This window comes from Camelus ferus, chromosome 8 (assembly GCF_009834535.1).
Source record: "Camelus ferus isolate YT-003-E chromosome 8, BCGSAC_Cfer_1.0, whole genome shotgun sequence".
NCBI classification, from domain to species: Eukaryota; Metazoa; Chordata; class Mammalia; order Artiodactyla; family Camelidae; genus Camelus; species Camelus ferus.
In genome coordinates, this window is record NC_045703.1 from 63,747,988 (window position 1) to 63,763,629 (window position 15,642).

General features: G+C 49.2%; 1 protein-coding gene across 7 annotated transcripts in view; it reads left to right on the forward strand.

Annotated features, from left to right (window-relative positions):
* The window catches only part of TIAM2 (TIAM Rac1 associated GEF 2), a 211,995-nt gene that overhangs the window by 186,193 nt on the left and 10,160 nt on the right, over positions 1-15,642 (forward strand). For all 7 annotated transcript variants that reach the window (XM_032485226.1, XM_032485232.1, XM_032485225.1 and 4 more), the window contains 4 exons: positions 9,974-10,150; positions 12,637-12,705; positions 13,253-13,378; positions 14,315-14,423. In XM_032485226.1, coding sequence (XP_032341117.1) covers positions 9,974-10,150; positions 12,637-12,705; positions 13,253-13,378; positions 14,315-14,423 — 481 coding nt within the window. The remainder of the gene's footprint in view (positions 1-9,973; positions 10,151-12,636; positions 12,706-13,252; positions 13,379-14,314; positions 14,424-15,642) is intronic.

The following is a 15,642-nucleotide window of genomic DNA, read 5'->3' on the forward strand; positions in this document are numbered from 1 at the left end:
TCTCTGTATTGGGGATTGGTGTATTTTTCCTGTAAAGGGCCAGGGAATAAATATTTTAGGCTCTGGCAACCACTTGCCTCTGCATTTCAGTGTGGAAGCCGCCCTGGACCATAGGCAGATGGATGAGCAGGGCTGAGTTCTAATAAAACTTTATCCACAGTAACTGCGGGCAGGCTGGGTTTGGCCAAAAGCTGTACTTTGCTGACCCCTGCTCTGATGATCTGCCCTTAGCTCATCTGTTTGTTACAGACTGAGGTCATTAAAATCTCTTCTGTACCGTTTTTACACTCAGAAGTCAAGGGGAAATTCTGGCCCACACACATCTTCCTTGATGAGCAGATTTCATTATGTATCAGAAGTAAGCCCTATCTCTCTTTCTGGGTGAAAAGTGGGGAAGAGGAAACGCAGTGCTTGGCAAAGGATCTGTTGGAGAGGACGAACCAGTTTTGTGCAAATTACGTAAGAGTGATACTGAAACACTCAGTATTTTACGTGAACGGAGTGCCGGTTGTGGGGAAGCGCTGCCCCAGCCCTTGAAACATCCTTGGCGGAGAGAGCATATCTTACTCATTCCCGAATTCGGATCCAACTCCAGTTAAATAAAGAAACTGAGCAGAAGGCAGGCAGCAGGCCATTCTGCTGCTCCCTCCCCAAGGAGGTGACTCTGGTCTGGGAGCCACGTGACCACACGTGGTGCCTCCCCACCGCCAGGCACGGCCTGCCTTCTTGGGGGTGTGCCGCCTGAGGACAGGGCACATACTGCTCGGTACACACAGGTGCCACGCAGATGCGCTCTGCCTTCTCTAAGGCTGCCCTCTCTCAGGTCTTTGAAGGTGAAGTTCGTCTCCTTCTCTGCCCACCTGTTAAAGCTGCAGCCCACCCCACTAGCCCTCCATATGCCTCCTCCTGGTTTTGGGTTTCCCCAGAGCCCTATATAACAGGATGGGGCCAGTACTGAAGTTCAGCCAAGTTCAGCTGCTTGCCTCTCAAAAGACCAATACTCAAGAGGCAAGTGTTGGTGGAAAAGAAAAAGTTGCTTTATTCAGGAGGCTGGCAACCTGGGAAGATCAATGTCTTGAAACCATCTCCAAGTTGCTGGTTGGGAGACAAAGGTTTTAAAGGCAGAGGAGGGGGCTGCCAGGTGCGTGAGCCTCTCCTGCACAGTTCAGATTGGTTGGCATCAAGGTGAAGTTTCGAGCATCACCAGTCTTCTGGTCTCAGCCGGGCTGGGGTCTCCATGCTTGTGGTCAGCAGTTTTTATCTGGTGGGGGTCTGTTTCCTGTAAAAACAACTTGGGAGGGTGTGTACCTTCCAGGAAATTGGGAGTTTGGTGATTTTGCTCAGTGACTGGCTTAGAGTCTAAATTGTTGCCAGCTTCCCGGCTCGTGTCCTTGAGGCTGGTGTTGGGAATTAAGCAAACAAGATTAGGTCTTTCCTAGCCAGTTTGTCGTTGCCTGAAATAGGCATGATTGGGGTTGGCAGCAATGTTTTGTGCTACTCAGAATGGGGCAGCTTATGCTCCGGGTTCACATGCAGCTCTTCCTGTTACTGTGGGTTCCACTTTGTGTCCGTGTTCTTGTCTCCTCTTTCTGCCTTTTGTCTGACTCCACGTTACACTCTTGTGTGAAGGTCAAGGGTTTCATCTTTTGTGTTCAACCATCGTCTCCAGTGCCTAGAACAGAGCCTGGCTTCGAGGGGCTCAATAAAAAAATTTCTAAATAAGTGGGATTCGATTTTTCTGGACTTTCTTTCAGGGAACTCAGGGAAATTTATCCTTCTACACTTGTAAGAATAATAGAACTTTGAAAATTAAGTTCTGTGCATATTACAACTTTTGTGGAGCCTTGGCCTTTACTGATCCCTTGCACTGTGCTAAGTTTTGTTTGTTTGTTTGTTTGTTTGTTTACATGTTTTACCTCATTGAGCCCTCTCAATAGCCTATACAATAGGATCCCTACTTTACAGGTGAGCAAACTGGGTCAGGGAGGAGTTAGTCAAGGCTGGTGATGACCACGGCTCGGGTAACTCCAGAGTCCATGTGCTTAAATCTCCTGTCTTGGAAAACTAGCTCTCAGAAAGCTTCTCCAAAGCCTGCGCTGAGGTCCGTGGTGTGAGTTTCACGGTCACGTGGGGGTGTGGCGGGGGCGGAGCTCAGGTGATGGGCTGCATCGCCGGGGGTAGGGCACCCTCTGCCTTCTCTGATGCCATCACAGCTACCCACCTGCCACCTCTGTAAGGTGTGTACTTAAGAGGCAGCAGGGGTGGCCTCGAGGCCCCTTCAGGACCCCTGCATACAACTCCAAGTGGGACTCCTCTTCCAGCCCTGCTCCCCAGAGAGCAAGGCCCCCCCTCTGTCTCCTGCCACACTTCCCGGCCCCACCTGACCTGGCCATGGGTCATGGCTGGACTGGCCATCAGTTCCTGGCACAGTCTGTGCTGCCCCAGCCCCAGACTTTGCTGAGTTTAGGTAACTTTGTTTCCCCTCAAGGCTGTCATGTTTCCGTGTTGGCTTTGCATGACCTTGTTCCCGCCAGAGACGGTCTCTCTGCTCTGTTCCCACGGGACCCATGCTGCTTTGGACACTGATCACACTTTGACGACTTGCTCCCAGCCTGTCTTCCCAGCTAAACTCTGGGTACTGTGAGTGGGGACCTGTGTCTATCTCGTTCATCACCGTGTCCTCATAGAAACAGATGGCCTCTGCTTCAAATCATTTTTTTAAAGTGATAGGAAGAGATTCCATTAAAAGTTTAAAAAAATTAAATGACTATAAAAAAGGAGAAAATTTAGATAAGCCAGAAGATTAAAATTAAGATAACTTGAAATGCAGTGTTAACCACACTTATGAAATATATATTCCATTAAAAAAATCTATGCGTGTATGTTTATATATATAACTTCAGCAAATGCAGGCCTTTTTTCCCTTTCCAAAAATCATACTGTTTTTTTGGTCAACAGACGCCGATCTCATCCATCATCGGTAGTTGCTGCATATATTTCTTTGCATTTTTGTGCCATTACCTTTCAGTGTAAAATAAGGACTCTCATCTGACATAAGCTTACATTTAATTTTATTAATGTCTACATTCCCATCTGCCTTTGGAAATAGCACTATCTCATCCAGAAAATGGAGATTCTGAGCAACTCCTCATCCTTTTTGTACCATTTTGAGAAATACAAAAATCTTAAGCTATTTCTCTAGAGTTTTCCATCCAGGGGCTGTATCACTATAAAATGAATGGTGATCCCCAAACATGAAAATAAACATCTTGGATCTGTTTTTAAATCCCACTTCACCCTGCCAAGGTGCTGAATGCGACCCTCTCCCTCCTCCTCTGCTGAGACCCCCGGGACAGGCTGGACCTGGGGCTGCCTGCTCTCCCTGCCAGCTGCTTCTGAGCATGCACCAGAGGGCAGCCCTGGAACTCTGACCTAGCAGAGATGGGCTGGCACAGAGGGTCTGTGGTTATTAGACCCGTACGTGGGGATCCACCTCACCTGGGATCAAGCCCCTTCCCATCCCCGGGGAAGCCGATCACCCTCAGTGCTCCTCCTGGATTCCCTCTGCTCACAATACTGGGGGTCATATCAGATCTTCTATGAGTTAGAGACTTTGTTGAAGTGCAGAGTGATTTGAGATAAGGTCCTTTGTACAGGTTTTAGATTTTTTCTTTTAAACCAAAGGGAGCGTTTCTGACTTAACGAATTTGCTGGGGGTGACAGCTGACACCATAGCTGCACCCGGAGATGATTTACTAGTGCGACTCCTTGTGGCTCCAGACAGTGGACCGGGAGGTCCAGGTCAGCACGCTCCATGGACCCCACACTTCCCAGGGCTGGGCTGTCCTGGAGGACAACTGGACATTTGCCTGGAGCCTATAGCTTATTTTTAATTTTTTTCCAACATTATTTTTAGGAACAATAGAAGTGGTAGAAACCTGATTCTTCTACTTAGTATTCTGGGATGATGAAACTGTGCGGACGTTACCCACACCTGGACTCGGTCCATGTCAGGGGCTCAGCACAGAGCTGGGCTGCATGGTGGGGGGAGAGGAGGACGTCAGGGGCAGCTGGGGAGCTGCCCGATGGGTCACGCATCATGACATGACCAGTTAACCAAGCAGTGTGAGTGTGTCTTCCCCTTTAGGTCTGTGTCTTGGCCGAGTCCGTTACTGATCCCCCCAAGTTAACCTCCTTTTCCTCTAAAGCAGGGAGCCAGGAGGAGAGTACCCTGCAAATGCTCTCATTTATCTTGAAGTATTTCCCTGTGAACTCTTACCCCAAATTATACAGCACTTTTAAAGCTTGCTTTCTTAGGCTAGAAGGGTTTTTGGAGTCCAGGACGTACCACAAGATGCCTTTGCCATAAGAGTTTGTGGTACCCGAGCCCCTTAATGAGGACAGGTTTGCAAACTGAGCCTGGAAAGATGGGGCGAGGCGGGGTGCTAAGCTGCTGCCAAGGCACAGGGTTCCCAATGGGCACCGGTATTTCATGGGGAGCTATGACATCTCAGTCATCGTCCTGGAGTAGTTCTGGATCATGTGAAGTACTTATCCCATCGGGCTTTTTTTTAGATTCTAAAACCCACAGGGAAATTGAAAAGCCTCAGACAGTGATGTCTCCAAATCAGTGCAAAGCAGACATCAGAGTGGCTGCGCTCGGGGGAGCAGAGCTTACTAATCTGAGCCAGGAGGAGCGGCGTGGCGCTTTCCTGATAAGGAGTATGGCGCCGAATCAAGGTTAAAGGGGTCGCCTACGGGACTCAGTGTTTGTTTGAGGAAGGAGCTCTGCCCCTGCCTTCCTCCAAAGGGAATCTGGGGCAAGGCACTCGGTCACCCTGAGCAGTTTCACTGCTGCCCCCAAGAAGTGAGGCTCCAGGAAATTAGACACATGGCAGCCCTAGTACAGGAAGGCAGGTGTCCTTATCCACACATTTAAGTCAACCAAAACAAAGATAACTCTGTTTTAGGTGTCCCCCCTCCCGTTTTATCAAGGTATGGTTGAAAGTTAAACATTGTGTATGTTTAAGGTGTACAACGTGATGATCTGATACACATACACATTGTGAAATGATCACCATGAGCGAGTTAACACACCCATCGCCTCACATAGTTACTTTTCTGTTTGTTTTTGGTGAGAACACGTAAGAACCATTCAGTTCAGAGGTCCTGAATGAGATGCTCCTGGTCTCTGGATTAGATAAAATCATTTTCAAGCAGGGATCAGCCTTAGTGTAGCCTTAAAAACTCAAAAAAAAGATTTTGGGGGGGTCAGTATCACAACTTTTTCATACAACGTGGTTTTAGGGAAAACTATTTTCATTAACATTTTAAAATAAGTTCATTTTAAAGTTTTTTTTTAAATTTTTAAAGGAGGTGCTGGGGATAGAACCCAGGACCTTGTGCATGCTAAGTAGGCGCTCTACCACTGAGCCATTACCCCACCCCCATTAAATGAATTTATAAGGAAAATAACTGTCTTGTGCTCTTATAAATGGTGAGGCCCATGATAAACCCATGGTTCTTAGCATTGATCACTACGAACTGGGAAATACCAGTCTGAGGTACACATTTTAGGTTCCAGTGTTTTTTGCTCTGTGCAAGCACACATCAGTCTACTGAATCCGCACACACACCCAGCCCTGCCTTGTGAGCATCTGCCTATTGCTTTAAAAGCAGCATTCCTGGGGACAGACTTGGGGCCGGGACCAGCCTAACAGAAGTCACAGTTGTGCACAGATGTGTGGGGGCTGCAGGGGTGGGCAGCTGCATCCGTGGCACACCCGGCACGTGTCTGGAGTCTTCTGGGACCAGGGGCGCCCTGGCTGTGTGGCCGGCACTGTGCTGACTGCTGGAGAGGAGGCAGGTCCCGCCCCTCAGCTGTCGTCTCAGCAGGTCGCATAGTAAGGACTGAATGCCCACCAGTTCCATGCGCAGATCTCCTTGTGTCTGTGCTGCATAAAGCAGGCTCTCAACAAATGCAAGTTCCCTTTCCTCCGTGACCCGAATAGCAATTTGAAGGGTTACTTCACGGCGTAGGTAAGGCTACTTCTGTTGCATCAGTAAGGAAGTTGAAGACACAGTAATGAGTCCTGCCCAGCGTGCAGGGAGGACTGGGAACAGAGCCAGGGCTCAACCTCAGGTCCTCTCAGTCTTGTCTATGCTTTTTGTCTCCATCAGCGCATGTCCGTGTGAAAAGACCCCAGCTGAATAGGTGCTATTCCTAGAAATTGCACATCAGGTGCACCCAGATCCCACCTTTAACAATTCCATGGTTATAACCGTCAGGGAGGATGGAGGAACTAACATATGGGTAGTTCTGTTCTAAAGAGGCTAAAAATCGAAAAACACAGTTACAATTACTCTTCTCCTTGTGGGGGCCCTGCCTCCTTCCGATCCCAGGTGACCCCCACAACCTTCCCTCGACCACAGCGCAACTGTTAAGAGTGAGCCAGGTGATTGGTAACATTTGAGCACTTCCTTGTGGTACCTTCAAAAGTACATGTGCTCTGAAAATCTCAGCTAACAGTCACATTTCCGAGTTAACCTTACCAGAAGTGTTCTTCAGATGAGTTCTGATTTTCTCAAATGGCAAGAGACTTTATTTTTAAAATCTCGTTATTTTAACACTGCATTGTTAGGTGTGATTTTTGACATCCCAGCAAGGCAAAGCTGCGATCTCACCAGCTGCCGTCTTACTTATGGTGCATTTTGTCAGATCTTATTTTATGCAGTGTATGTGAGCTATTATTGTGGGTTCCACAGCCCTGGAAGATGTTGTTTTTCAGGATTGCAAAACTGTATTGTCTGCGCTTGGGGCGCACATACCAGTGTAGAGAGCCCAGGTGAGTGAGTTTGGGAGGCTCAGGATTGCTGTCTCGCGTGGTTTAGCTGTTAGTGGAGCCAGACCCAGGGCACTGGGGTCACGGGTGTGATTCTGTCTCCTTCCTCTTGCCTCGTGAACATGGTCCACGCACCTGTTACGTGGCCATCCTTCAGTGCAGACCCTGGAGACAGTGTGATCCTCCAGGAAAACACAAGCAGATTGCTTGCTCTGCTGATGGGTAGACCAGTAGTCCTCACCTGAGTCCTACATCATCACTTGAGAATTTTTTAAGAAATACTCATCTCTGGGGCCCCAAAGATTCTGATTCAGTTGGTCCAGCCAAGGGTGTTTTTTTTTTTTTTAAAGCTCCCCCAAAAGCAAATGTTCAACCAGGGCTGAAGTCCACTGGAAAGAAGGAGGAGGAAGAGAGAATGGGGTGGCTTGGTTAGATTCCCTCGTGCTCCTTTATAGGGCTCACGCCCTGGAGGAGAAGGAGAGCCGCCCTTTGGCTGCGCTGTTCTGTTTGGCTTTTGCTGTATGTCTTTAAGCTTTGAGAGCATGACTGAACAGTTCGGAGTTCCTTCAATAATGAATTACGAGATTTGGTTGTTCAAACACGACATGAGATGTTTTGATGGATCAAGTTGCATTCCGACTGACACCTTAAGATCCAAGTCTGTTTTCTTGTTCTTTGAGCGTTTGCCCTGAGTAAACGTCTTTTGAGGGACATCACCAGGAGTCTGCCTGTGTTACAGTTCAGGGCAGAAACACGGGGGTGGTGTGTGTCTCCAAGGGGGATCGCTAGCGCTCACACACACTTTTAACTGTTTTAGAAGGAAATGACTTTATATGTGTCTGTGTGTCTAGTTGGAGGCTTAGTATCTGTTACATGGTTGTTTTAACTTTTGCACCAAGATTAATGGCAAAATACAAGAGCAGCAATTATACCGAAGAGGCCAGCCGTCCGGGAGTTCTCATCGCTGGCGTCTGTGGGTGCCACTTTCGCCCCCGCCCTGAGTTGGGTTCTTTATGTTACTGGACTCATTTTTCTGCTGCGCCGTCGGCTCCTTCTGTTTCTCCCTTGGAACATGCTTCTTCCAGGACCGCTTACGATCCTCTCTTCCCTGAAGCCTTCCAGACAACCCATTCCAGTGTGACACCCCTGTTCGCTTCACGTGTGTCAGATTTTTGGTTTGTTCTACACAAGCTTTTGTTGCTTTCTGCTCTGCTGTAGGCTGTGCTTTGGCGTTTCTTACCTCGGCAAGTCTTGCCTCCTTGTGCTGGAGCTGGCTTCTCTTTCTTTGAGGATGGAGGAGGTCCTCCGTTGGTGCCCACTGAGCTGAACTGAACGTCTAGCCAGGAGATCACTGCTGAGTGTTAATGCTGATCGTCTGTTTCCATCATGTGAAGACACTGTGTTGAGGAGGGAGGGTGTAGAACAGGGAAGGAGAGAAGGGAGGGCAGGGGTCCTGTTTTTACTCTGAGGCACTTCGGTGTGTCAGGTGGCAGCTTTTATAATAAGTGTGCCTCGGGCCCCTGAGGTGTTGACCAACATGCTTGCGTGAGTTGTTAGTGTTACAAAATATCCAAGCAAAGAAAATGAATTAAGTGAGGATTAAGAGGTGCTTCGGACGGGTTCAGCTTTTGACCCTAGACAGAGTGATAGCGATCGGGCGTGAAGACGTTTAGCTGAAGAAAGGAGAGTTTTCATTGAGAGAAAGTTGCCAGAGATGGATGGACACTGGTCATTTGTACTGGGACTCGGCTGTCCGTGCAGCAGAGGAGACCTGAGCACTGAGCTGGGCCCTGGGAGGCAATGACAGAGAAGGTGTGTCCCCTGCACCTGGCAGGCTTGGGGACTGGTAGGTGGTAAGATGGGCTGGAACTTGTGTTGGGGAGGAGTGGGAAGAAAGAGAAAGAAAAAGATACTTTGCAGGTAATCTGATACTCGCCAGGCATGGTGGAGGCCTCTGGGAGGAGACGTGTTCGAGACTTTGCATCACCAGCCCCAGGCAGGGGGGTACGAGTGGGTGCTCCCTGAGAAGGCTTTTCCATGCTGCGCTCATATCCCAGCAGGAGCTTTCACAGAAGGCTTCCGTCCCCACAGACACCCCTGCTCCTCCTTGTCTCTTAATCTGTGTGGTTCTGTTCCCGCCCCCCCGAGGGAGAACCCACTTCCCCTGACACGTCCTGCGTCTGGCCCATGTCCACTTACTGCTAAGAACAAATTACTATAAATGAAATAGATGAACCACAAGGTCCTACTGGAGAGCACAGGGGACTCTATTCAATAGCTTGTAATAACCTATAGTGAGACAAATATATATATTTGTCTCACTTTGCTGTACACCAGAAACTAACACAATGCTGTAAATCAACGATACTTCAATTAATTAAAAAGAAAAAGTAAAAAAGATACGTACGTAAGAAAAAGAACCCGCTCAAGGCTCCCCCCTGCGTGGAAGTTCCCTTGGAGCCTCCCCAGGCTTTGCTGTGTCACTTGTTCCCTGTCTGTGCCCCCCGCTGGGCTCTGCACCCCTTCAGGGTGGGGACCCTGTCTTTCCTACACATCTCGACCTCTACTCCCATTCCCAGCTCAAACTTATCCACTTGTAACTCTGCTCCTTGGTCCGAGATGACAGCTCCAGGGCTGGATTTGAGGGCGGAACTCCCAGCCCCTCGTGGCCGAGCCACCCTAGAGCATCCTAGAACCTAGAAATGGCCCTCGCTGCTGCATCATTGCCGAGTCTCCCAGGGCCGGTTAGTGTGGGTGACTGAGCTGTTAGGCCAACCAGTGAGGGGACAGAGAGGACCCAGTGAGCCTGTCCCTCACCGTGCTCTCAGAGAGCCACAGCCTTGACGTTAGCGCAGCCGCCACTGGCTGGCAGAGGGCTAGCGCTGTGCCTGACTCTCGTCTAAAGGAGCGTCTGTCAGACCAGCTCCTGTGAAAGTGAGAAAGCTTCAGGTGAATGTCTGAACGAGTGTGAGTTCGTGTCTTCACTGCTGGAGTCTTGAATGGTAGCCAGCGCGGCTTGAGATGAAAGAAACGGCCATCTGAGAGCACGCCGGGCGGAGCCGGAGTCCCTGCGTCCCTGGTGGGCGGTGGGTAGTGGTGGAAAACGTCCTGTGCCTCTTGTTTCCTCCCAGAGCGCTGAGGAGATCGCGGTGCTGTGTGGTTTTAACGACACCCAGACCAACGGCATGGATGGACCAAGGGAGAGTCAGGACCCGCCCCCGAGGCCGCTGGCTCGCCACCTCTCCGATGCCGATCGCCTCCGAAAAGTCATCCAGGAGCTCGTGGACACGGAGAAGTCCTATGTGAAGGTAACGTGGCTGCTCCGCACCGCTTCCGGCTCTCCTCCTGTATTGGCCAGCTGTTTGCTGGCGGGCGTCTCCGGGTCGTATCTGCCTGGGACCCTGGCGCTCACGAGGGAGATGCTGGGGAGGGCGAGAGGGTGGAAGAGCTGAGAGGACTTGGGAAGATTTGTTTCTCGGTTCATTCTGTTCCCAAGGTGGCTTTCACTATGGAGATAGATGTTCTAGTTTGTCATCTGCAGCCTGTGGGAAGGGAGCCTGTGCTGGTTTCATAAAAGGGGGTTGGAGATCAGTTTAGGGAATGAGGACCTAGGGAACAGCTTGTTTGCCAGCAGGTGCTGGGATGGGCCCCAGAGCGCAGGACGTCACCATCCAGGCCAGAGCCCTGCCGTCGAGTTGCCGGTCACCACACTGGGTAGTTCTTGGTACCCAGAGAGTTCACTTATTTATCTCAGAGGCCTCTGTTAGTAGTCTGAGAAACATTTTATAAAAGGTGCAGGTGCCTGGGAAGACAGAGCTCTTTGGCTTTAAGTGTTTGAGGATGTTTTTTAAAACTATTTTAAACTCACCTCATTGGCCAGTTGCTGGAAGCTGCCTGGCACAGCGTGGTGGGCTGAGAATCCAGGCCTGGCTTCGCCTCCACCTGCCGGTGTGGACTTGAGCAGTCTCGTCCCCTCTAAGTCCCTCTTCTGGGGTCTGAGACAAGTGTGTACCTGCTCCAGCTCTAGCGTGCCAAATCCGTGAATTAAGCCTTGGTGTGTATATACATGCAAGCATGCGCACGCACACGCACACACAGACACACACACACACACACACACACACACACACAGCTATCACCTTCTTCCTCCACAGATGTATCTGAGCTTCCTTTTTAATTAACATCACTGTCATTTTAATCTGGACTTTGCCTGAAGCCTCACTCACAGGCAGCCAGGAGAACTACCCGAAGCCCCTTGGTTTGGTCCCACGGGGAAGAAAGGGGCTCTCAAGAGGGCAGTTCCGTTTCATTTCCCATCTCGTCTTGTCCTGCGTCTAATGTGGGGAGAGGAAGTGAACATGGAGGGCTCAGACTCGATGTCGGAATCGTCCCGGGAGCCTCCGTGACCTTCACCGGCAGCCCTGTGCGCTGGGCTGCTCGAGGCTTCAGAGCCCTCCGACAACGTGCCGAGGGCCCGGCGCTCACCCGCGGGCTCGGGGGCACGGCTGGGAGCAGGGCCCACGACCCTTTTCATTACCGTTGCTGCTGCTGTTACTGTTTTACTGTGAGCACACTCCGACCGGGAGGGTCACCGCATTGTGATGCTGGTCGGGGCCTGAGGTGGATGCTGCGGGCGACGTAGGTATAAAGGATCTCTCCCTGCTCTCTGCCAGCAACCTGCCCTTGCTTCCTGTGCCCCCTGTGTCGCAGCCCTGGCCCCGCGGCTCAGCGCGTGTCCGAGCTCCCAGGCAGCAGCGGCCAGCACCATAGCCCACCGCCACCTCTGACAAGGTCACCACCACTTGGTACCCGTTGTGATTCATACACACACACATCAGTATTCTTTTTAAATTTCTTTTTGGTGCTGACTTTTAACATGGACTTTTACTTGTTCTTGAACCTAACCTGGATCTCTGCCCGTGACTTGGAATTTTCACCATGCACGTCTCCCTGATATGATTCAGGAAAGAGGCTCCTGGCTTTACGAAGCTCCCCAGAGCTAGGTTTCTCCCTTGTAAAATGAGGGAGAAGTGGTACTTCAGGTCTTTTAGGACTCAAAATTCTTCAGAATAAATGAAACAAGAAAAAAATCTTTTCTATCACTAAATTATATCCTGATCTTGGCTTCAAATTACTTCTTAAAAAAACACTTTGTCTAAACTTTATCTAAAGAGTTTTATAAATATGGTCAGTCCCCACTATTCTGTACTGTTGGAGGCCAGTTTACTTGGAGACTCAAAAATGGCCCAGGTTGGAATCATTATGACCACTAACCTTTGGAAAAATTTTTCTTGCCTTTGAATGTGGGAGTTTGAAATCTGCTAGTGCGTTGGCCCCAAAGTTGAAGAGCTCCCCAGATCTAGTCCTGTCCCTCTGAGCTCAGCTGTCCACATTGGAGCTGTCACCATGTCCCTGGTGCAGAAGGGGAAGCCAGGTCACCCAGCAGAAGTGGTCACACCTGGTCAGGAGGTCAGGACGCACCTCCTCTGCCGGGAGACCAGTGCTCCTGCTTCAGAAGCTGAGAGCAATCCTGGTTCTGCCAGTAAGATACTTAAATCAGCAAAGTAGGTGATCAAGCTGTAAAGAAAAATGTGAAATCCAGCTGCCTAATGTATTTTGCTATTAACCTCTTTGAATTCGGTGAACAATCACCACCACTTTGGGGTAGGGAAGTTCAACAAGAAGCAAGCATCATTGTTCCTGATGGGAGGCTGGAGCTGCGGTCAGCGTTGCTGGAACATCTCGGGCATTTTGGAGACTAATGGGTTAAAGATTGTCTTCCTTTGTCTTTCAGGATCTGAGCTGCCTCTTTGACTTATACTTGGAGCCACTTCAAAGCGAGACCTTTCTTACCCAAGATGAGGTAAATGATCACCCTCCCTCCTCCACTGACCCATGGGTTAGTTTCTGTTTGCCCTTTAGTGAACTCCCTAGATTTTATCTGCTGATCCCAAAAGAACATTCAGCACTGAAGGATCTTGAGAGAATCCCGAGTGTGGCCTCCTCCAAAGCCGTTTATTTACGTGGCCTCTGTCCCATGAAGCCCAGTGGCAGGAGTTACAAGCACAGGAGGACAGTTGTGCCCTTTTTATGGTAGACAGTGTGACCAAAATTACTTTTTCATACATGACTTAATATTAAGTCACAGTAATTAGTTCTTTTCTCCTGACTTCCATTTTTCCCCCAGTTTGAATTCATCCACCTAAAACCCTGTTTTAGAATTACAGGAACTGGAGCTGTAAATCTCACTGTGTGTAATCTATATCCCATGATAAATATGCCGTCTTCTTTAAGAGATTTACTTCTGTCTCCTTCCTGATGAATGACTTGTGACTTATTTGTCATTTGAGTGAGTGGTATCTGGATCTTCATTGCCAACACCCTCTTTTAAAATCCTGATTTTCACACAGATGGAATCACTTTTTGGAAGTTTGCCAGAGATGCTTGAATTTCAAAAGGTGTTTCTGGAGACCCTGGAGGATGGGATTTCAGCATCGTCTGACTTTAACATACTTGAAACCCCCTCGCAGTTTAGAGTAAGTATTTTAGACTTAGGTTTAAAGCAGAAATGAGCGGGTACAGTGCAAAGTTCTCCCTTGAAAAAGAATGTTTTCCCTCGACCATTGAAAAGATAAGTTCAGTGGTTTTTTTTTTTTTTAATTGAAGTATAGCTGGTTTGCGATGTTGTGTTAATTTCTGGTGTACGGCAAGTTTTGTGTTTTCATTGCACGTTTTCCTGTGGCAGCTGGTGAAAGAAGGCTCCATTTTCCCCCTAGAGTAGATGTCTTCTGGGAATCAGATGTCTGGGCAGCACGGCTTTTACAGAGTCTGCGTGCTGTTGACCGTGTCCACGCTCCTTACTCAGCTCTACCCAAGGACCTGCAGGGCGATGGCTCTGAGGCAAGAGCACCTTCTGCATCTGATTCTGCCTCTCTGGGTTGCTGGGACACTGGGATGAAAGCATAGGTTTTCACTTGTTCTGTGAGAGCCTTCTCTTCTGTGGAGCCCTGTCTCCAACGTGGGCATCGGTGACTGGCAAGGGGTCCATCCCGGGAAGAAAAGGCAGAAGGCAGTAGAGAGGGACCCCGGAAGTACATAGTGAGCATCGTACATCCCACAGAATGCAGGGTCGCCTTTATAAATTAGCTTCTCAGGTGATTAATATCCCGCTGTGTCAGATGTATTTTTTATAGGACCCTCTTTCTCGTCCTTGACTGTACACTGTGTCAATGGGCTTAGCTGCCGGAAACTTTTCAATCAAATGGAAGATCTGCTAGGGGGGGAAGCTGTTCTCCATCCACTGGGCAAATGGGGCCGCCCTGGGCCGCTCTCCCTCAGTGTCTTTCCAAGGCATTAGCACTCTGGGATCTGAAGGACAGATGCCACAGAGACGCCAAGGCAGTGAGACGCTGCGCCGGAGCCAGCAGACACTAATGAAACTGCGTCTAGTGACCCTCCCCCTTTCCTTCTAGAAACTGCTGTTTTCCCTCGGGGGCTCATTCCTTTATTACGCGGACCACTTCAAACTGTACAGTGGGTTCTGCGCCAATCACATCAAAGTGCAGAAGGTTCTGGAGCGAGGTGAGCTGTTCGTGTCTTTTGTAGTGATTCTTTTGTAGTTTTAATCATTGATAAAGAGTAACTTTGTATCTGACAAGTAGGGACAAGTGTAATTTTAATGGATGATGCTCCATCATTGACTTTGAAATTGACAGGCATCAAAGGGAAAGTTTTCCATTTCTTTCGGTTTGCTGGTGACAATGAGTGTGTGTGCCTGAGAGCAGAGACACTGCTTGCCCTGTGTCATTTTGCTGTTAAATTAGGTCTGGATTCTTTTTTCACCAAATTCCATGCTCTAAAACCTTTTAACTAACCATAATCTTCTGGAGAGAGTAGAAAGCAACGTATGCCGTTTTCTACCTTTCTTGTTTACCTTCTTCTTAAGCCCGAGGATCCAGTGCAAAAACTCACCATCAAACAACCACCACCAAACTCACAAGAAGTGTGTTAAATAAAATTAAAGCCTCTTTGGTGAGACTGATATTTATCACAGCACACATCCTGTCACTGAAGTACCTTGCGTCTCCCCACATTTTTATCATCTTATTTTATCAGCTTTAACTGAAGACTTTTATTTAAGTCCAGGGAGACCCGGGCGACCCACCCTCAGGGCTCTTCCCATGTTTGTCCACAGCAAACATTGCTCTGTGGAGCTGAGGAAGATGGCTGAGCTTGGGCCTCTGACTTGCAGTGGTCAGCCTGGGGCCAGACGGCCAGTGCACTGATTCACCGGGACTTCCAGTACCGGGCCAGCCAGTCAGCCCAGCCTGGGAAGCGTATCCAAAGATTTGATGACAGCTGTGACCTTCTTCGCGTGCGGGGGTATTGGAGGGAGCGCCTGTGCTGCAGTCACCATCCCTGTGTCATCAGGCCAGTGTCCCCGCTGTTCCCGCAATGCCCTGAAGTGTAAGGAATGCTTACCTGCAGTTACGTTATCACCAAAGGCTTCTTTCAGTCACTACACACCTGTTTAGGTATGAGATGAGAATTGTCAAATTTGTCTCTCTCAGAAGATGTTTTTCTATCCCATTCCTTGGAATTCTCATTTCTGGTGGCAGAGATGAGATGAGGTCTTGAAGCTCAAGGTCACGGGCAGCGGTTGTTCAATCTGCATGGAGGACATCAAACAAACACAGGTCCTCAGGGGTCACTCCCTGCGTGAGTCTGACAGTGGGAGGCATCTTAGGAAAATATATGTAATCCTATTTCGGTTCATCCAGACTGTCTCCAGGAAAGGTCA